Source organism: Sus scrofa, chromosome 1 (assembly GCF_000003025.6).
Source record: "Sus scrofa isolate TJ Tabasco breed Duroc chromosome 1, Sscrofa11.1, whole genome shotgun sequence".
Taxonomy (NCBI): Eukaryota; Metazoa; Chordata; class Mammalia; order Artiodactyla; family Suidae; genus Sus; species Sus scrofa.
Window position 1 is genome coordinate 106,910,687 of NC_010443.5, and position 22,789 is coordinate 106,933,475.

At 42.4% G+C, this 22,789-nt stretch overlaps 1 protein-coding gene across 3 annotated transcripts; it reads right to left on the minus strand.

The window, feature by feature from the left end:
• NARS (asparaginyl-tRNA synthetase) lies at positions 581-22,419 on the minus strand. Of its 3 annotated transcripts, XM_021093704.1 has the most exons (17): positions 22,220-22,413; positions 19,431-19,531; positions 17,322-17,842; positions 16,220-16,302; positions 14,096-14,161; positions 13,907-13,999; positions 13,724-13,813; positions 12,683-12,761; positions 11,123-11,193; positions 8,781-8,867; positions 7,182-7,403; positions 6,891-7,090; positions 6,517-6,652; positions 5,492-5,605; positions 2,916-3,047; positions 2,485-2,616; positions 581-1,710 (listed from the first exon to the last, which is right to left on the minus strand). In XM_021093704.1, the coding sequence occupies exons 3-17, from the start codon at positions 17,362-17,364 to the stop codon at positions 1,579-1,581; spliced, it is 1,680 nt and encodes a 559-aa protein (XP_020949363.1). In that variant the 5' UTR covers positions 17,365-17,842; positions 19,431-19,531; positions 22,220-22,413; the 3' UTR covers positions 581-1,578. The 3 variants fall into 3 exon arrangements, with proteins under 3 accessions (XP_020949363.1, XP_003121503.3, XP_005659544.1); XM_003121455.6 differs by having other exon boundaries at positions 17,322-19,531; positions 22,220-22,419; XM_005659487.3 differs by lacking the exons at positions 19,431-19,531; positions 22,220-22,413 and having other exon boundaries at positions 16,220-16,299; positions 17,322-17,509.

Here is a 22,789-nt window from a genome sequence, read left to right on the forward strand (position 1 = left end):
GTGGGACTGGTTGTGACACCAGGACTACAGTGACAATCAGAGTGAGGGGAATGAAACTCCACATGCATGAGGGTTGCTGCTCCGATTCTTGGGTGATGTCACTACAACCCTGTCCCACTCTCCCCACCTAACCCCACATCTCTCCCTCAGTATTTACAACTCTCAATCCATCTATAAAATTAAAATTAAAGCTGAGTTCAACCTCTTCACCTAAATTCTGATCAAACGAATTGCCTAGGTAAATCCAATTAGAGCTCATTCCTATTCTTACAAGTATTTTAAACTTAGATATAGGCTGAATATACTACACATGCCCCATTTCCATCGACCATTCCACCTAACTGCAAAATAGGACATAATCAAATTTTCCCAAAATAACACAAAAAGATTATAAAAATTATGTAACTAAGACCCATATCTAATTTTAAAAAATCATTCTTTTCATTACCAAGTATTTTAGTAACAGCTATTAAAGTCAGTAATATCTAATTTCACATATACAAATTGTGAAAAATAAAGATAAAAAAATGCAAAAGGCATGAGACAGAGATGTTCGTTTTAAAAAAATTAAGTCAGCAGAGAGTTTTTATGTGTGTTCATTTATTGATTGTTGGGAATCAGCCTATTGAGAATACATGACATGCATTTTGGGGGAGAAATTAATCAAATCTGAAATGAAGCCATTCAAAAAGCCTGAGAGTTAAAAAGGTAGCAGAGATTAGCTCTAAAGACACTGTATGGGGTGACTCAAACAGCCATGTACAGTTGACATTAAGATTCCAGCTGCAAATACTTTGGAACTTATTTATTCTTAATTACTTAGGAACTACCAGGGAAGAGTGAGGATCACTCTGCCTCTCTAGCCTAAACTAATGCCAGGAAGAATGCTGTTCGATGAAGTACCAAAAACCAAAAATTTGCTCTCAAATTGTTCAAGGCGATTATATTTTTACAAATTCTTCCAAATCAATTCATGTGTCTTGGAATTATAAGTGGCCATCAGATTTAGAAAAGACAACAACTGATGTGAAAGACTGTATTCATTTCATTCCAGCATGATTTACTAACGATTTATAGTCTGTCCTAATACTAGCAGATTTTTACAGCATAGAGTCAATTTTTTCCCCAAAGTGTTTGTTTTGACTCACTGACACAATAAAACGATAGAGTTAAAGAATTCCAGTTACACTTAAAAGGGCAGAAAGATTAAGTTACTGGAATGTCTCAGACTGTAAATGAAAACTATTTAATTATAGATGTGGTATGTATGACAAAGATTATAACCTAAAACTGGATAAAATGTTGAAACGTATTCATAACGGCAGAGCTACATGCCACGTATTTCCCCCAAACTTTGTTATGGGTATTTTTTCTTAAACGGACATCAACGTCACCTGATATTCCAATGATTTGGATTGCTTTTCGTGGTAGCAGGAATAAAAAACAAAGGGAAAACAGAAATGGATATAACTCGGTGGAATAAAAAGGGGAAGATTTTGGCTTTTTGTTTTTGTTTAAAGAGGCAGTTTGTTCCTTCCATCAACTGTGTTCTTCTCTTAATGTCTCAGGGGAAGCTGGTTACGGCTTGCAGCGCTGGACAAATCGAGGGTATAAGCATACATCTCGGATGTGATACCTATCCAGAATCCAGGTTAGGAATCGTTCTAAGCCCAGGCCATACCCTCCATGTGGACAGGTGCCATATTTTCGCTGTTAAAAAAAAAGAGAGGAATAAATGCTTAGTTCAAAACATTGTCCAAAAAGGGGTTCCCATTGTGGCGCAGCAAAAACAAACCCGACTGATACCCATGAGGATGTGGGTTCCAACCCTGACCTCACTTAGTAGGTTAAGGATCAGGCGTTGCCGTGAGCTGTGGTGTAAGCTGCAGACACAGCTCTAATCTGGCATTGCTGTGGCTGTGTCACAGCCTGGCGGCTACAGCTCCTGATTCAACCCCAGCCTGCAAACTTCCATATGCCATGGATGTGGCCCTAAAAAGCAAAACAAACAAACAAACAAAAAACCTTGTCTAAAATAGTTTAAAATTTCCTACTGTCAGCTTAACATGGTTAAAAAGTCAACCCTTAAGCTATATACCTTCAAGGACCACATATGAAAAAATAATTTGGTATGAAAGGTAAACCAGGGATTTGCCACACTGGAAAGTAGATTTCAAACTTATAAATTAAGCCAATGTCTCCGTTTATCAGAAGAAAATAAAATATAGGCCAGCTATTGGTAGGATCTAATGACACAGTTCTAAAAACTCAGTAGCAACAAGCAAAGCCAGCAGTTACTTAGGTTTCCAAATTAAGTTACCATATGGCCACAGACAAAACCAGCAATACTCATGACACATTATTATAACCAAGAAACTGAATACAGTTCATTCAAGTGCCAAAGTACCACCCTTTTTAAAAATTTCAACTTATACAGAACTATTATAATGAAAAAAATGTAGTGTTTAAAAAATTTTTATATACCTGATCTGTATACCAGTAATAGGGAGTGGGGTCAATTTCTTCTCTTTTATAACCTGCCAGTAATTCTTCATTATCCCAGATACGCATTGAGCCTCCCACAATCTCACCAACATTGGGCATCAACACGTCAACCTTTAAAAATGAGGAAATAAAACGCAGTTACTAGCAGGCTCTCAGTCATGGCACTGCTCTAGAGTTTAAATGAAAGTCACGTATTTTAGAACTAACGGAGTACTGTGATCATGCAAAATTCAAATATTACTCCAATTCTATAATTTAACAAGGTAGGTTACACCCACTCAGAGGACAAAAACTACTTCTTTAAATATTGCAGATCTATAATGCAATATTTGCCATGAGCTGTATCTTATTCCAAGACAGTCCCCACCCCATTCAAAAGCAAAACCACAAATACTGTGTCACAAACGGACAGATTCGGTGAGGCGAGAATCCTCGGGACACCGCTGCATGTAGAAAGACTTGATCTCCACGGGAAACCGACACAGCAGGATCGGCTCATTAATGGTATCCGTCATGAGTCTCTCAGGAGCTTCTGGGATATCCTGAGGTTAAATGAGACTTCATTAACATTTGCAGCTCAAAAGGCAACGACTGAAGCAGTTCTGTGACCCACTGGCAGCCCTTCATCTTGCTCATGCCATGGAGTCCAGAATACACACCCACATGATGTAAGGGACAGTTTCTCTAAGGTAAACTGTGAACAGAACCGTCTCCTCCTGTATCTGTGCCATGCTGCCTGAGGAATGGATAAAGACCCACACAAAGCAAACCAAAGTTTCCCCCGCCATGATTAGGTTCTGCTCAGTCCCTTTTCCCCCACTCCCACCCCCAGCAGTGGCCAGCTTTTTTTTGGGGGGGGGGGCCTGCTGCACCCGTAGCATGTGGAAGTTCCCACGCCAGGGAATGAACCTGTTGCAGTGACAGTGCCAGTCTGCTGTGCCACAAAGGAACTCCTCAGTGGCCAGTTTTATCTAGGTCGAAGCAAATGTGGTCCACTCAGTCCCACAAGCATAAGATAACCAGTGAATGCTCCACAGCATCAATGATCGACACACAGAGTATATTATTAATAACACCAGCCTTTAAACTCTCCTGTTATCTCTGCTTCTTTCCTATTATAATAAATCTGCATGCCTTCAATGGTAGTTAAGTCACAGTCCTAAGACAAATAAGCAATGTCAAATTTTAAGTGTCACCACACCTGGAGGAGTTAGCCAATGGAAATTAGATGACGATGAATCAAGTTCTGCTTCCCTCTCAAACATCCTTCAGTAAACCACACAGAAATTCAAGTTAAAGCCGAAAACTCCTGTCCTAGTAAAAACTGACTGAGAGAACTGGACAAGACTCACTGATTTGTTTAATATGAAAACAAGAGGGAGCTTATTTAGCAATCACTTGGCACAGGTGGTTTCAAGCTCTAGTCCCTGGAGCCCTGTGCCCTCCTGAGATTCAGAGAGGAAACGGGAGGTGAGTGAGAGCTCTGTCTCTCAGCTTGTCACTGCTTCACATACTAGAGTCCTGTACACGATTTAACAGGGAGAAAGGGGCCTTACTGTATGTTCCAAAAGATCTGAGGACCTCTTACTACTCTAGCAGCCTTCCTGTATGAGATGACATCAATACAGTAAATGACTAGCCCAGAGGGCTTTCTGTGCCTCAGCCTCTGCTGGGCACTGAGCTCATTAAGTCCTTGCAGCTTTGCAAGGTGCCTCCAGGGCAGAGATAGGGAAGGGGTGGGGGGTGGGGTGGTCACTGGCCTTCAGCTACTCCCTCCACTTGGGAGGGCCTCTTACTCCAAAGCTTGAGTTTTTCCCACTCAGTCACATTACTTGGCTGAGTACTCAGTAACAACAGTTCTCAAGTTTTCAGCACCGAATTTGGTAATTATATGTCCTCAACTGAACTCATGAAACAACAAAATTTATATAGGCCTAGTACACTGTCTGTCCTCTCTGTAAATTCTTTCTAAAAACAAAACAAAATTCTAGTTTTTCTCTAAAACAGATTTGCAAATACTATGTAAGGAGAAATTAAATGCACAGAGAAGGGGGCTGAAAGTAATGTTAGCAATCTTTACCTCAAAACATGCTGGAAGGGTGGTGGCTGGCAAGACAGACAAGCTCAATGTCTCTGGGGCACCTGCCACCTTCCCCACCAAGCCTTTCCTGGCTTTGCATTTTAACGGAAGGCTATTTTCCTCTTTGTGTCATCTCCATAGGAAGGAGTTTTAATTCACTGTTTTGGGGGAAGGAATACTTTTTGAAAGAAAAGGATTTTCTTTTTCTCCAGAAAAACAAAACAAAATATATATACATGCCAATGCTTGGCATGTGATTTCAAAGTTCACAACTAAAACAAACAAACAAACAAAAAATGGAGTTCCCGTTGTGGCTCAGTGGTTAACGAACCCCGACTAGTATCCATGAGGACACAGGTTCAATCCCTGGCCTCGATCAGTGAGTTAAGGATCCAGCGCTGCCATGAGCTGTAGTGTAGGTCACAGATGCAGCTCGGATATGGCGTTGCTGTGGCTCTGGCGTAGGCTGGTGGCTACAGCTTCGATCAGACCCCTAGCCTGGGGAACCGCCATATGCCGTGGGTGAGGCCCTAAAAAGACAAAAAGAAAAAAAAAAAAAAAGTTCACAATTGTCTGAAGCATCCAGCCAGTCTAGAGAATTGCAATTAGACCTTGTAAGTCAAGACCAGGGATTGGTCATGGAAGAGGAGAGACAAAGGATGAGATGTGAAATTTACTGAAGGATGAGATGCTAAAATTTACTGAAGATTGTAAATAAAAGGCACTGCTCTAAGGCATATTCTACATCTATTAAGCCATGGATCCTAAGACAAACCCAAGACGGTTCCATGGTTATCATTTATTTGATGACAAGCCGATGCCTTCTGCAATACTGGTTAATTAACTAGAAGTAGCAATCCACTTGAGCACAAGACCAGCATGGAAACAATGACTGGAAAGAAATACCTCTCCAAATTCGTAGAAAGTTCCATCTTCTTTCTTTATATTGTGTTCTTTTAGCCACACAATAGCATCTGAATAGTTCATCCGTCTGAAAGGCCGTTTGGGGGGCTTGAAGTTCTACAGGAGAAAGGAAAAATACAGTGAATATAAAGAAACCATTAACATTTTAAGAAACACTATTTGCCATTATTGTAAAATATTACTGCAGGCTAAAAAACAATATGGACATTCCTAAAAATGGAAAATACATACAAAGTTTCTCCTATGTAAATTAAATTATGAAATTATTGGCAATGACTACTATCCAGTCGCAGTCTTCAAAATAGTAGCCCGGAAATGAGTGAAGGGGGTCAAAAGGTACCAACTTCCAATTATAAAACAGGCACGTCCTGGGGATGAAATGTACACAGCACGGTGACTACAGTTAATAATACTGCATTGTAAATCTGAAGTTGCCAAGAGTAGATCTGAAAAGGTTGCGTCACAAGAAAAAAAAGTTGCAACTCTGGTGTGGTGAACATTTTCCAGTATATACATATATCAAATCATTATGTTGCACACCTGAAACCAATGTTATATATCAATTATATCTCAAAAAACATACATATTTTTTATTTTATTTTTTATCTTTTGTCATTTTCTGGCTGCACCTGCAGCATATGGAGGTTCCCAGGCTAGGGGCCTAACCAGAGCTGTAGCTGCTGGCCTACACCACAGCCACAGCAATGCCAGATCCGAGGCACGTCTGCAACCTACACCACAGTTCAGGGCAACGCCATATCCTTAACCCACTGAGTGAGGCCAGGGATTGAACCTGCAACCTCAGGGTTCCTAGATGGATTCATTAATCACTGATCCATGATGGGAACTCCTCAAGAAATACATATACAAATATATATACATTAGTCACTTATTTAAAAGCTCACCAAGCTATTATATCTCTAAAAAACAAAGGTATGAGAGTACAGACTTTGCTGCCTTCCAAATCAGTATCATAGTTTTGCGTTTTCATAAAACAGCAGACCTACCGGGTTGAGCTCTCGCACTATGCCTGCTGCTGACGATTTCATGACTCTTTCTACCACATCACAAACCAAGTCCTCCAATCGGTTCAGGAGCTCCTCAAAGGTCAGGAAAGGGCACTCTGCTTCCACGTGAGTGTATCTGAGGAACAAGGCACTAGCTCAGAGTTCCCAGGCTAGGGATCGCATCGGAGCCACAGGCCAGCCTACACCACAGCCACGGCAATGCCAGATCCTTAACCCACTGAGTGAGGCCAGGGATCAAACCTGTGTCCTGGTGGATACTAGTCAGATTCGTTACTGCTGAGGCACAAGGGGAACTCCCTAAACATATTTTCTTCAAAAAAATTAAAAACAAAAACAAAAATACTATTTCATACTCAGCCAGATGCCTTCGTGTTCTGGACTGTTCTGCCCTGTATGACTGTGCGATACAAAAAACATCTCCCAGAGCTGGAATGCAGGTCTCCAGGTACAGCTGAGAGGACTGTGTCAGGTATGCCTCTTCTCCAAAATAATCCAGCTTGAAGAGTGTGGCCCCGCCTTCCACCTGTGTTTGCACTAATGTTGGAGGAGTGACCTGTTCAAATAGAGAGGAGGAGTGAGTAAAGCACCACTGTTCAAAACCTGCACAAGGCATCATTTGCAAAAGATGAGGAAGGCACACTTACTTCGTAGTACCCCCTATCGAAGAAGTGCTCTCTAAAGCACCTGGTGATCACGGAACGTGCTTTTAGGATTTTGGACATGTTTTCTCCCCGGATCATCATGTGTCTGTTGTTGAGCTGGACGTCAACATCAGACTCCTCATTGATCAAGTTATCAGCACCTCCAGCAGGGGCCAATCCAATCAGTTCCCAGAAGTCACAACTCAGCTCATGGCCCCCTGGAGCCTACATTTTTAAAAGGGGGGGGGGGGAGGAAACACAAAATTTGCAGTTTTAAAGACTTTTATTTATATCAAAGTTTTTAGTAAGCTAATTTTCTAAGAACCTGATGATTATTAGCTTATTCTTCGAAAAACAGATCTAAGGATTGAATTTATATTGACATATTTAATATTTCCTTCAGAGTAAGTTAACACAATTTTTTAAAAATAGAAAAGCACAAACTAGAAAATAAAGTATAATCCCATGACTAACTATTGTTAAACTCTGGTAGGTGTCTAGCCTTTGCCCAATAATTTAAAAGTAATACCCACATAGAAAAACTCCTTAAATGCAAACCTTTTATACTAAAAGCTCTTTCTCTTTGGAACACACATATAGTAAAAATTCAAGTTCTCCCTAGTAATTCCATTGAAAGCATTTTAGAAGCCATGTTTGGAATATATAGTTACCTTGGTGCCAAAAACTGGACAGCAAGTTAACAATCATGAAAACCATTCCATTTTGCAATCAAATTACTTCCAAGGAAAATTCAGTGAACTTGAATCAGATATTCATATTTTTTTTTTTTTTTCTTTTTAGGGCTGCACTTGCAGCATATGGAGGTTCCCAGGCTAGGGGTCCAATCAGAGCTACAGCTGCCGGCCTTCACTACAGCCACAGCAATGCCAGATTCAAGCTGCAGCTCATGGCAACACCTGATCCTTAACCCACTGAGTGAGGCCAGGGATTGAGCCCGCATCCTCATGAATCCTAGTCAGGTTTGTTAACCACTGAGCCACGATGGGAACTCCAGATAATCACTCTTAATATAGGTTCTTTACATGATCTCTGGGAGATTCTCTTTTATCAATATTTCTAGTGTATTAGGAGGACCCTATGGACTCCCTCTGGTGGTTAATATGTCACGTTTGCTTTCTTCAGTAAACAAATATAACCACAGTTGTAATTTGGACTATAATTACCATCAAGTAACTATAACTGGGATAGGTTACATGTCTGTTGGCTGGGGAACAAACAACAAAAATATATACATATTTTTTTAAAGAGGCTTTCAAATTCTATTCAAAAGTTTCAGAGTTAGATTACTGTTCTTTCCTGAAAAACTTGGGCAGAGTTTTTATTTCTGCCTAGCACACAAGCAAATCATTCTAGGCCATGAAGATTATTCAGAAGCTCTTTGTGTTGAAAATCCCTGAGATTGTTACATCATATGAGCTGTACAGCAAACACATTTAGCCAGAAAAGGAATAAGCCTACCAAATTTAGCATGTGCATCACATCTCTATAGTTACATAGCAAATGCCAAAAGTACCAATGAAGACAGTAGAAGACAAACAAGCACACAACCTATTCACCCAGGGAGGAACTGAAGGCACTCACCTGCTTGCCCTTTGGGGTGAGTTTTAGCATGCCATACACTGCAACACTACTCTCAGTGGACAAGACTACTCCATTGTAACACTGACACTATAAAAAGATCAAGTTCAAATTTAGTTATTCCCATTTACATTAAAATACAGAAAAGCACAAAGGGAATTATTTAAAAACAAGTTATCCAAAACTAGTAAAACAAGAAGATGGCCATTTTTTAATATTAATAAAGAACAGCTATTTTTGTGGGAGAAAGATTTATCGATATATAGATACACACATATATTGTAAATACATACTTTACACACATACATATGCATAAACAATACTAGCCCACATCTCTTACAAGTGTCTGGAAAGTTCGTTTCTCTCTTTCTTTAAAATGTAGACTGTTAAAAGAGCACACAGAGTCCATATAGGCTATGATCATCAGTGCTTACAAAAACCATTAGGAGAAATGTTTTGGGGAACTTTATAAAGGAGTGACCAGGCCGTCAATACCTGAACCGCTAATCATAAAGACAACTGAAATTATGAGTGCTTTGTGATGCGATGTAGTTGGAAGAATATGGCTTTGTTCATGAAGTAGTTGTATCAAAAAAAAAAAAAAAAAAAAAAAAGAAGACGATGAATCCAACCAGAACTAACCTCCAGTTTATAACAGAGAAGTTAGAGGAACATATTAATTGACCCTTAGGATACAATCAGCCAAATCCAGAATGTGAGAAGTTTCACAGGAAAAATGACCATGTTTTTTCCAATAAATGGCAAGGTGGGTGGGAGGAAGAAAATGAAAAGGGAAAACTGCTATAAACTAAGAAAGATTTTAGACACACAAGATGTAGATCTTGTCTGGATCCTCATTCAAAGGAACCAACTGTAAATAGGCATGAATCAATTGGGAAAATGTGACAGGGTATTTAAGTTGTGTTAACTCTGGAGTGTGTGTGTGTGTGTGTGTGTGTGGGAGAGAGAGAGAGATAATGGTGGTGTGGTTACATTAAAAATATTTCTTCTTGGATATGCATATGTAAGTATGATTGTATGATATATGATGTCTGGGAGGTAAAAGGGGGGAGCAGTAAACCAGAAATTATCTTAGTTGTTCCTTGTTAGGAACTTAATGTATGTGCAAGTGCCCTCCAAATTCACATGTTGAAATGCTTCCCTGCAACGTGATGGTATTAGGAGGTGGGTAGTCGAGGGCAAGAGGGTGGAGCCCTCGTGAATGGGATTATGCTCTCAGGACAGACAGTCAGGAGAGAGCCTGCCTTGCCTCTCTGCTCTGCTATGTGAGGATGAGGACGCAAAGGAACTGGGCCCTCACCAGAACTCAGCAGTGCCAGCAACCTGATCTGGACTTCCAACCACTAGAACGGTGAGAAAGAAATTTCCGTTGTTCAAGGGAACCCTCCTGCACTGTTGGTGGGAATGTAAACTGGTACAGCCACTATGGAGAACAGTTTGGAGATACCTTAGAAATCTATACATAGAACTTCCATATGACCCCGCAATCCCACTCTTGGGCATCTATCCGGACAAAACTCTACTTAAAAGAGACACGTGCACCTGCATGTTCATTGCAGCACTATTCACAGTAGCCAGGACATGGAAACAACCCAAATGTCCATCGACAGATGATTGGATTCGGAAGAGGTGGTATATATACACAATGGAATACTACTCAGCCATCAAAAAGAATGACATAATGCCATTTGCAGCAACATGGATGGAACTAGAGAATCTCATACTGAGTGAAATAAGCCAGAAAGACAAAGACAAATACCATATGATATCACTTATAAGTGGAATCTAATATCCAGCACAAATGAACATCTCAGAAAAGAAAATCATGGACTTGGAGAAGAGACTTGTGGCTGCCTGATGGGAGGGGGAGGGAGTGGGAGGGATCGGGAGCTTGGGCTTATCAGACACAACTTAGAATAGATTTACAAGGAGATCCTGCTGAATAGCATTGAGAACTTTGTCTAGATACTCATGTTGCAACAGAAGAAAGGGTGGGGGAAAAAATATAATTGTAATGTATACATGTAAGGATAACCTGACCCCCTTGCTGTACAGTGGGAAAATAAAAAATAAATAAATAAATAAAAGAAATTTCCGTTGTTCAGTTTATGGTACTTAGTTACAGCTGCTCAACTAACACGTTACTGAAGCTGAGTGATGAGCATGCGAGGTTTCTTCCTACTGTTCCATTTTTTAGATGTTGGAAATTTTCCACAATAACGTAAAAATAAGTATACAGATCCTAAAATTCCCCAAACCAACAATGAAAGAACCTATTGAAAAAATCTAATTTTCATCTATCATAAATATGAGAAAATGTTTACCAGATCATCTGACAAGACGCACTGAAGATAACCTGTACCATCTCGCAACACAAGAAACATTAAATTCTTTCCTAAAATGAGAAAGAGATACTTAGCTAGACTGTTCACAAGGCACTTGAAAGTACCTTCTCATAATTTAGATAAAGAAACCACCAAGGTTAAATGTTGAAAGTTCAAACCTCCCACATGTCCTTGTTCCTCTAAAGCATCCATGAATAATATCACTACTTGGCTTTTTTTTTTTTTTTTTAATTGCTTTTCAGGGCCACACCCATGGCACATGGAAGTTCCCAGGCCAGGGGTCAAATCAGAGCTGTAGCTGCCGGAAAGCCACAGCAAGATCTGAGCTGCATCTGTGACCTACACCACAGCTTACGGCAACGCTGGATCCTTAACCCACTGATCGAGGCTAGGGATTGAACCTGTGTCCTTATGGATACTAGTTGGGTTCCTTACCACTGAGCCACAATGGGAACTCCACTACTCAGTATTTGTAAAGCATTTTAACTTCATTGTATTTTCAAACCCTGTGTGAGCCTCCTGACCCACATGATCATGGGAGAGCCAGACAGTAAGCACGTGAGCTGAGGGATTCAGTCTTATTCACCACTGATCTCTGCAATGCCTAGTACAGTACATTCAGCAGGAAGTGCATATACACTGCTGCAGAGAATCACTCTTTTGGTTTTTTAAGCCCCATTTCTTTTTACAAAGGATTTGATAACCACTTATAATAAAAGACATGAAATAAAATAATAAAATAATAAAAATAAAATAATAAAAACCCTAACCCTAACCCAAAAATGAATCCTGACTAGGAATCATGAGGCTGTGGGTTCGATCCCTGACCTTGCTCAGTGGGTTAAGGATCCTGCACTGCTGTGGCTGTGGCGTAGGCAGGCAGCTATGGCTGATTTGACCCCTAGCCTGGGAACCTCCATATGCCGCTGGTGCGGCCCTAAAAAGACAAAAAGACAAGTAAATAAATAAATAAATAATTTAAAAAGTTTTAACAGTCATAATAAATAAGAACAAATCTGGGGGTTCCTATGGGGCGCAGTGGGTTAAGGATCTGGTGTTGTCACCGCAGTGGCTAAGGTTGTGGCTGTGGCACAGGTTTGATCCCTGGCCTGGGAACTTCCACATCCTGTGGGTATAGCCAAAAAACCAAAAATCAATTAAAAAAAATTTTTTTTTAAAAAGAACAAATTTAGGATATAAATCACTATTTCCTTTAAACAGCTAGCATTCCCAAACTACTATATATAGACTGGATAAACAGTAAGGTCCTACTGTACAACACAGGGAACAATATTCAATATCCTGTGATAAATCAACATGGGGAAGAATATGAAAAAGAATGTATATACGTATAATTGAATCACTCTGCTATATAGCAGAAATTAACACAACATTGTAAATCAATTATACTTCAACTTAAAAAACAAAGAAAAGCTAGCATTCCCAAACAAAAAACCAACTAAATTTTTTTTTTAAGTTCTTCACATAAGACCAGAGATATTGAAAATTAAAGAGACACAAGACAGCTACTTCAGTTACCTTGCCTACGCAGCCTGTGGACCCAGCCAAATACTTTCACTCTTTGACCTCGATACCCTTCTAATGCACAAATCTTCACCTGTCAAGTTAAAAGACATAACAATTGATCCAGCATGTCATTTATCACAGGTCAACTTTTTCACAAATGTTAGATGGATGGCGGGAAAGTGTTAAAAATTCACAAATGGTGTGAAACTGCAGACAGTTGCTCCATGGCAGGTCAGAGCCAAAAAATTTCCTTGGACTAGAGGAGCTGAAAAAAAAAAATCCAAGTCTTCTTTCTCTTGGTACAAAACTGGCGATGAGAACCACCCAGAATTTCAGATTTTCTGTATCGAATCAATGAATAACAGAATTCACACTAGCGAGGACTTGCAGAACCCTTTCCCTGACCTCAGTGACCCTCCAGCTCCTCTGAGTGGTGGAAACTCCAAGGCTGGCCTTTTGTCTGGTGGGTGACAGAGAGAGGTGAGGAGAGGGAGGGGTTGGTGGATGTGGCCAAGAAAACAGCTTCACCACTAAGGAAGCAAGAAAAATAGGACAATCCAGCAGCAGTAAGAACTGATCGAAATCTAACCGTGTCCATTCACAGCCCAGTGCTCTGTTCTAGAAAGAATATAGATATAATCCACTTTCAAAAAAAAAAATTTTTCACAAAAAAACTTTCTCTGTTTGAGAAATCATGAAAATCATGGCTATCCATTTCTTCCTTTTCTGGTGAAGAAACTGATACCAAGGCAAGGTAAAATCACTTGACCGATACCACACAGCCTGGCCAGGCCTGGATCCCAGGGCTGCTAGCTTTTAGTTGGGATAGAACTCGTTCAACACACAATTACTAAGTTTTATTTAAAAATAAGACCCATAATAACCAGCCTCATAACCCTCAAACATTATTTCCCTCTCTCCCTTCTGAAAGAAGAGACAAACAGTGCAAAAAAAAAACACCTCCCCACAGCACGCAGCATACCCTTCAGACACAGAAAGAACAGTCCCAAGTGGCAAGTCTACAATATTTGAAATGACAGATGTCACACTTACACATTTTGGCTCTGGGAGACTTGGATCATTTTTTATGGTAATCTTCTTTGCTTCTTCCAGGTTCTTCTCTCTTCGCAGATTGTCTTCCGCCTAGTTTTAATAATCAGGCAATTATTAAAATGGTTAACACAGCTTCTGGTGTCCAAATCTGAAAAATGCTCACAGAGCAAACCCACTACTCACCTCTTTCTTTTCCCGGGATTCACTCTTCATCTGTTCCCTGTGCCACATTTTTCTAATGTTCTTCATCTGTGATTTAGAAATAACATCCCACCTCTAGAGGGATAAATAAATATTGTTTTCAACACCTCTGTCTTCTTATGAAAATTTCATCACAAAATATAATTCTATAGAGTTTTGGGTTCATCCTACCTCATTTTCTTTTTGTGAATCTACGTAAATGGTAGGAAAAGGTTCTTTTCCAGCTGTCATCAAAGCCTTGGGGAGGGAGGGAGGAAAAGGACATTTCTTTAACATTGCAGTGTTCAAAATCAAAATATCACTTGAATTATGACATAACTTCGATCATTTAGAACATAATCAAGAGCCAAGAAGAAAGCATAAAGACCCCACCAGCCCAGGGTCAATGTTGGTAGAAGGAATGGCTGAACATACTAGGAATATTTTGCTTAAAGTAGAACAGTCCTTTCCCAAATAATTCTAGTAAGTTTGGTTACATAGTATATAGTTTCCCATACTAGAAGACTAGGAGCAACAGACTTTTTTTTTTTTTTTGGCCACACCCAAGGCATATGGAAGTTCCTAGGCCAAGGACTGAATCCAAGCCACAGCTGCAACAATGCTAGATCCTTAATCCACTGAGCCACAGTGGAAACTCCCAGGAGCAAAAGATTTTAGGTGGCTGTGGGGACCAATGGGAGGTACACTAACAACAACAGAAGAGAGAGTTAACGGCACATCCAGATGGTTAATCCTCACTGAGAAACCAGGGAAGTCATTTCTTTCTTTCTTTCCTTCTTTTTTTGGTCTTTTTAGGCCACACCCACAGCATATGGAGGTTCCCAGGTTACGGAGCTACAGCTGCAGGCCTACACCACAGCCACAGCAACGCCAGATCTGAGCCGCATCTGCGAACTACACTACAGCTCATGGCAACGCCAGATCCTTAATCCACTGAGTGAGGACAGGGATTGAACCCACAACCTCATGGTTCCTAGTGGGATCCGTTTAGCCATGAGAGGAACTCCTCTGCTTCTCTTTTTAACAATTAGACTTTGTAAGGATGTTTGTAAACCATTGAGAATTCATTTATCACCTGCCAGTCTGTACTGACCCTTTCTTTGTTATTACTGAAATTCAAAGTGCCTAACTGTAATTCTCCAAATCAGAAGGACACACTTTTGCAAGCAGCGACATTTGGCAAGCATCCATCTAAACAGTTCTGAGGAGCCAGAGGAATCACCCCAACAATCCAAAAAGAGATTTCTAAGAATTAAAAATAAGACCCAGGTTTGACACACCAAAACATAACCACAGAGTAGGAGCTAAACAAGGGGAGAATGGTCCCAGGACAGGAACACTCGACAATAACCTAAACAAACAGTGTAACAGTTCACAAGGAGGTGGACTGGCCAGACATGGTCACACAGTAAAAAGAGTGTCAGGGAGCTCCCTGGTGGCTTCCTGCTATGGCATGGGTTTGATCCCTGGCCTAGGAACTTCTGCATGCTGTGGGCACAGCCAAAAAATAAAAAAAGGGTGTCAGGGCAGTGGTCTTCCTAGTGCTGTCCTGGGAGAAGGCTTTAACCATCTTCCTCATGTGGCAGCTGCAGCCATTCCAGTCAACAGGCAAGGCCATGACTACTTTCAGAGGAACGTCTGGGCCCACAATGTTGCAATCAGTTACCCACTCATGTCCCAAGTCGCTCTCTCCAAGAACCCATCTGAAACATCTTTGGCTTTCCATGTAAGTCTCCTTAGGAAGAATATACTAAACTCACTGGAGGCTTCTATGCCCTGAGAAATAATAGTTCATTAATAAATTAGCACCCTGGTTTCAGGCTCATAACTCATGAGTTCCTGAGTGTCTGCTCTGAGAAATGGGTCCTTTCTTGGTAGACAGATGTAAATCTGGTCTTGAGTCGTCTCAAGGCTCAGGATCACACCTGGAATTGAGTGGTAAATTCACTGAGAGAATCCTTAGAGTCAGTTTGGAAGAAATGTGGACACGAACTCAGTATGACTGAGGGAAGCTGACTTCTAGTTCTACAAGAATTTAAAAAACAGCTATCTGACTAATTGTAGAGAAAAATTCCAAGATGCAGTGCCTCATGGTAAGGAAGAAGACACAAGCTTAGACTTAGCTCATCTAATACCCTAAAACTTCATTTTCTGTATCCAGTCTTTACTTGCCATTTTCTGAAAATTCTCTTCCAAACCTAGTGCATGAAATAACACTCCTGATAAGTCACATAACAATTGACATGAGTCATTAATAAATGCAAAGTCTTTTTCCTAATGAGAAAGAGACTCTACCTTAAGACCTGTTTTAAAAGGTTTCTCCTTGGTTCCATCACCAGTAGCATCACTTCCCTCTCGGTCCGAGACATAAAGCTCTGCTGTTTTACAAAATGAGAATAAGTCACTCGTTTGGCCAATAATTATCAGTGCCCTCACACTGCAGCTACTTTATTCATTCTTTATAAAGAAAACAAGCATCTGATTGGTAAAAATTATCAAGGTCCAAAATAAATTATAATTACTTTCCCATTCCCCTATTCAATGGCATCCATCTTGTAAAAAGAGATTATTAATTCGGCTTTTCAAAATGAACTTTGATCATTTTAATTTGTGATACTGCTATTGGAGTCCTCAATAACAAAGCAAGGGCTGTAAAATTGGCCAGACCAGACCAGAAACTTGGATGTCGTACCTCAAAAGCCAGTGACCCTGGAGAATTCAATTAACCTTTCTGGGCTTATAAGATGAGGAAAACAATACCCATCTTGAAGTACTGAGAATGAAACATAAATCAGATATCCTAGTGCTAGAAGACAGATATTAAATAAATACCAGTTTTCTCTGGTCTTTAAAGGAAACCAAAGCTCTGAGGTTAAACAAATCGCAGAAGGCCTCCCAACTAATTAAATGAGCCATAACAAATTCAGGTCCTCTCAATCTCTACTTTCTTCTACTGCACCATATGGTCTCCCAGAAAATCTCAATATAAACAAGTGTATATGAAAGATAATTCGCATTCCAAAATCATTTCCTGATGATCTCTTGGAAGAGTCACATATTTGGGGGCTGCCCTGTGGTCTGGCCATGCCCCGCCGTGCCTAAATCTCAGCTGAATTAAGGGATTTCTCCCAATGGCGCAGGGCCCGGAGCGGCCGCCACCCCAGCACGAGGAACCCAGATCTCTAGATGGGGGGAAGGGACCCGCCTGCCCCGCGAGAGTGGACTCAGAGCAGGTCCAGGCCCCTTCCCTCTCCCGTCATTCACGTAAACGGTGGCGGGGCGCCCACTCTGCGCCAGACTTTAAGAGTATGAGTTGTACTCAGCCAGAACAAGGTTCCTGCCACAGGCAGGGAGCTCCGCGCCACTTACACACCCCGGGGTCCCCGAGCTCACTCACCAAGCACCATCCCCGCGGTTGCCCTGGTCACGTCCAAGGACATCACCTCCAACAAGCAGCCGCCTTACCACCCGCAACGTGCCGCCGCGACTTCCTCAACTCGGATGTTGCATCATGTAACGTAGTGCAGAAGTCGTCGCAGTAAGTCACCGAAGGGTCGCTGCTCCATTGGTTACAGGAGGTTTCAGGATGTGGGCGATCGACGCCGCGGCCTCCATCTTTGGGCCGGGCAGAGGCTATTTCCGGATCCTGCGCCCCGCCCCTTTTCGCATCCCCCACCCGGCTCCCCACCGCGTCCGCGACCTCGAGAAGCTCCCAGGGACAACCCCCCCTGCAGCGGATTAACTGGATCCTGACGGCCGGGAATGGGCGGTGCAGTCGTGCTCCCTCGGGCCTTCCTCTCTCCATCTTTCCTGCTGAATCTTCTAGGTCCGCCCTCCACCTTCTGTCCCTGTGGACTCAGCAGAGCCCTCCTGGAAACCAGACTCAGGATTTCGTTCCAGATCCCAGATAGTAGAATGCTGGTGGAATTAATGTCATCATCAAATATATTGAGCGCCAGCAATGAGCTGAGATGGAGGTAGGGCTAAGAGTCACAGCTAAGTCCTATTTCCCATTCATTGCCTGCTTTGAAATATGAAGATGCTTTAACTTTCTAACTTCAATGAATGAATCTACTTCTGTATTTGTCACTTGTACTATAGAGTTTATTTTTATTTAAAGTTACAAGACATCACTATTAGGGAGGCCATGATAACAATGTGGAAAGAACTAGGGCTTCAAACCATTCTGGTTCTGCCTTTTATTGTGGGTCTTGGGATAATTAAGTTAACCTGTCTGAGCTTAAATTTCCCTATTTGTGAGAGATGATTAAATTCACTGTCCAGCAGTCATAGCCACTAAACAAGGGCGGCTAACATCATCATTCTCAACTTAGTGGAATACCAGTTTGTCAAAGAAACATATTTTTGTAATTAAAGAAACTCTAAACTCTGTACATAACTTCAGAGTCTATCAAAAATATGAACCCGATACTTTAAGAGAATTTCACCCTGTTTCATAGATTTTCCTCTTTTCCTCTTTGCTGAATGGCTTCTGTCTGCCCACGTATTAGTTATCTACTGCTGCAAAGCAAATGCATTGCCTCACATGGTTTCTAAGGGCCAGGAATTTGGGAGCGGCTAAGCTGGGGGTTCTTCTGACACAGGGTCTCTCCTGAACCAGGTTGTAGGCAGGGGCTGCAGTCAGCTGATGGCGTGACTGGGAGAGGATCAGGCTCACTCTTGACTCTTGGCAGAAGGTTGTGGTTCCTGCCAGCTGGGCCCCCTATCGGGCTGCCAACCACAGGGAAGCCATGGTCCTTCATATCCCACCACTTTCCCCACATTCTGTTCATTATATTCAAGTCACTTGCTTCAGCTTCTACTCACAGAAAGGGTTTTACACCAGGGCATAAACCAGGAGGCGAGGATTCCAGGGCCATCTTGGGAAGCTGCCTGCCATAGCAACTAAAACCTAAGCTGTAATGCCTTTTAATAACCTAAGTAATGAATGACATTTCATCATTTCTGCTATATTTTTCTGGTGGCCCAGACCAGCCCTGGTGCAGTATGGGAGAGGGCTATACAAGGGTGAATACAGGAGGTGGGGCTTGAGGCGGCCTTATTGGGAGCTGCATACCACAGCCTGTCCAGACAAAAATTGCCTCTTCATCCTGTTCAGAGCTCCCAGAAGCTGACATACGTGGACACATGGATGGGCTGTCTGGCTTCTGGTCAGATACAGCCCAGGAGGGGCACCTGGAGGGATGGAGTGAGGTCAGGGTACTTATTCCTCCAGCTCCCTCATGGCAGGCTGGCTGCACCCTCAACTGAAGTTCACAGGACCTGTCAGGGGGCACGAACAGACTGTCATCTGAACTGCCCTTCGTGAATTTAGTTTTACCTGATTCATAAAATTGCATGTACAGAGAAACATTCTGTGGTGAAAAGGAAGATGTGTATATAGGATGGGGCCTGAGCAGGTCTGGACGACTAGAGAAAGGTACACAAGAATTCCCATAGCACCTGCCTCCACTGCTTTGCTGCCACTTCCTCTCTCCACACTTACAGACTTGGATTCTCCTTGTCCAGCTCCTGACATCTGCATGATATCCTGGGATAAGCCAGATGTGGGCAGCTCTTTTATTACAGCCTCACTTGGGTGTGGCTCTGAAAAGATAGTGGCAAAGGGAAATCTCAGTTGCTACAACATTGATGGATGGATGATTTTCTGCTTCCTCCATGAATAGAGATGACCTGAGGGGCTGATGGACACTGGCTAAAAGGTTGACCCATTGGTCAGGGACTTGGAGGAGAATAAGACTGGAGATTAGGTGCAGTCTGGGCAGGGGAAGTATGTGGGTGGACTCCTCTGGACAGGCACAGAATGTGAAGACGTCTTGCTCCTGTAAATGCCCATTAGAAGGCATTAGGTACGGAGGAGGTGTTTGTAAACCGTGAAGGTTGGCCTTGCCCCCCCAGACCTCCCAGAGCTTCTTGGTCCAAGAGACCATTTAGCAATGGGATGGTGGCTATGCGTGGGTTCAGCTGCATGGACTGCCCTTCATTGAGGCTGATCTGGCTGGCTGACTACCACCGCTGAAGACCCAGGCTGACAGCAGCAGAAGCCAACTTTGAGGACCAAAGATTAAGATACTAATCTTTGGGGGGGACCAGGTGGCCAGCTGGTAGCTGGCAGATTACATTTGCTCCCTGGAGGAGGCAGCAATATGCCTCTCAATTGTAGAGGCATTGTCCACCTAAGGATGTGCCCCTTTTGCCTGTAGCACCAGCATCTGTGGACTTACAGAATGCCGTGCCCATCTCCACAGTACATAACATCTGCTATAATCAGGGAACACATTTTCAATGAAAGAAATGTCTGTGGTGTTCACTGTGTAACCATGGGCTTTGCGTCAAGTTAGATTACTGCTTAAAATAATCACATGTGTGTCCTTTTCCTGTGTGGGAAAAATGTACTTCCCTGCTTAAATCATGTTGGGCTTGGCTGTGTGGATTTTTTCTGACTGTGGGAGATGGGCAGATGTGATGAAAGTGTGAAGTGGAGATTGGTACTTGCCACCTGCCTCGACACAGACTGAATCATGAGTCACTGCAGGCTGCCAACCCTCAACACCCCCTGAAAGTCTCCAGGGTGGAGATCAGGAGTGAGGCATTCTGTGCTCTGGGAGAACTGGCAGAACAGGTCTTCGACAGTTAAATATTTTCAGGAGAGGATTTTATGAGCCCAATTCTTACATCTCATATCTAGAAAAGACTTCATGGTGACATCTGCTCCTGGTAACTAGCAGTAACCTCCACAAGGCTAGCAGCTAACTTATATAAAATGTGTGTGTGTGGCTGCATGTACTTCCCCTCCAAAATCACATGTGTACTGACACTCCCTCCTACTTCTTTGGAGCAGAATTTCAAAGTTATCTGAAATGCTGCCTCCTGGGCTGTAGTCTTCATTTTGTCCCCAGTAAAACAACTTTCAACTTGTAAGTCATCCATAGTTTTTAAGCTGACAAAAGCGAAGGTTTAAAGTGTGCTTGTATTTTTTAAATTTATTTTTTATTTTTTAATTTTATTACTCAATGAATTTATTGCATTTATATAAAAATAAAAATAATAATTAAAAATTTTTTAAAAATTTAAAGGAAAAAAATTTTTTAAAAATGTGCTTGTACAGTTGAGTGTGTTTTCTTGCCCCTGCCATTATCAGGAGAAGAGTTTACTGGTCCAAGGAAGGTGATAGAAGTGTGACCTGGATCCAGTCTACATCTTGGAACTAAACCCACCTGAACTTGGTCCAGATCAGCTGACTCCTAGATAGACCAGTGAGAATAAATGATTGTTGTGTTGCCTCTGAGTTTTGGAACATTTTGTTACACAGCTTTATCAGGACAGTAGTGACCGATAAAAGCCCCGTTACTCAGAAGCAGCTGGCTTAAAAGAGGAGCTGAATAGCCTATTGGGAGGCAGTTAAAACACACTGCAAGGTGTCAGACAATGTTTGATGCAATCTCTCACACAGTGGAATGTATATTATTATGATTATTTTGTGTGTTTTTTGGTTTCAAACAGTTCTCCAGGTATTTTCATTTCTGTGAAGCACTTGAAATGTCTATGACCCACACTGAAGCCAGAAGGCAGAAATCTTTACTGTTTTTTTTTTTTTGGTTTTGTTTTGTTTTGTTTTTTGTCTTTTTGCTATTTCTCTGGGCCGCTCCCACAGCTTATGGAGGTTCCCAGGCTAGGGGTTGAATCGGAGCTGTAGCCGCCACCCTACGCCAGAGCCACAGCAACGCGGGATCCGAGCCGCGTCTGCAACCTACACCACAGCTCAAGGCAACACCGGATCGTTAACCCACTGAGCAAGGGCAGGGACAGAACCCGCAACCCGCAACGAATTCCTAGTCGGATTCGTTAACCACTGCGCCACTACGGGAACTCCAATCTTTACCGTTCTTTGCCCAAAGGAAGGACAAACTCTCCTAACACCAGTGAAGACCACATGAAATGGAAGTGAGAGAAGGGACGACAGCTCCAGGGCAACTGCAGACAAGACCCTCTGCCTGCCTCCTGCAGTTTCTACCCCCAGTAATAAAAACAAAGCAGTCAACCTCTTTCCTAGAGTGGTTTGCTCCTCATCTACCCACAGCCCGTACTGAACTTGCCCCTGCCCCCTGTGTCTGGTCCCTGGCCCGTACATGTCACTACCAGAATGTAGGTAAGATGCCATGCTGGCATCCTTCCAGGGCACTCAGCACAGCTTGCACTCAGTAAGCGTTTGCTAATTATCTGTTGGGCAGACAGTTTAGTCCAACCTCCTTCCGGAAGCAGAACTTTACTTACAGCATCGTGGAAACAGTCACTTCCAAGAACAAATTGAAATTTGTCGGTGCTTATAGTGAATGAATGCATGCAGTGAATGGTATTGTTTTTCTCTCCTCCTCAGACCGCCCAGCTGGGGCGCCCTCTTCTTGCGGTCCTCGATATTTCGCCCCCGCCCATCAGGGTTGTTCTAGTCTCTGGGTAGAAGCCTCCTCCGCTCCACCGGGAGCCAGAAGCGAATCACGGTCCTAACCCTGTTATGGCCCCCGCGGGCCACCGTAGCGGGCCGCTGGCTGGGGCCCAAGGCCCGCAACTTCCGTGTTGCCATGTTGTCTCCAGGCACTTTTGCCTTTCCACACGTGGTCTTAACATTTCCGGTTCTGCGCGGCACCTCCCCTGTGAGTAAGGGAGGCTGGATCTCAGGCTTGTTTGAGCACAGCTTTCCGTGCGTTATCTTGGAGCAAGCGCGCAGGCTTCTTTAGCGCTTTTTTATGCACTAAAGTTATTTGCTCCTCAAGACGTTTCGAAGAGAGAAGAGGCAAAAATCACTGTAAGCGTTTCTAGGACACTTTTCCCCAACCCAGGGCCGGG

Coding starts and splice junctions, on each gene's coding strand:
- NARS (XM_003121455.6), bottom strand. CDS start 17,364: ATGTCCTTGGACGTGACCAGGGCAACCGCGGGGATGGTGCTTG. Junction 14,162..16,219: donor CTTTTAAAACAGGTCTTAAG/GTAGAGTCTCTT, acceptor TCCCTCCCCAAG/GCTTTGATGACAGCTGGAAA. Junction 2,617..2,915: donor ATTCTCGCCTCACCGAATCT/GTCCGTTTGTGA, acceptor TCATTTTTAAAG/GTTGACGTGTTGATGCCCAA.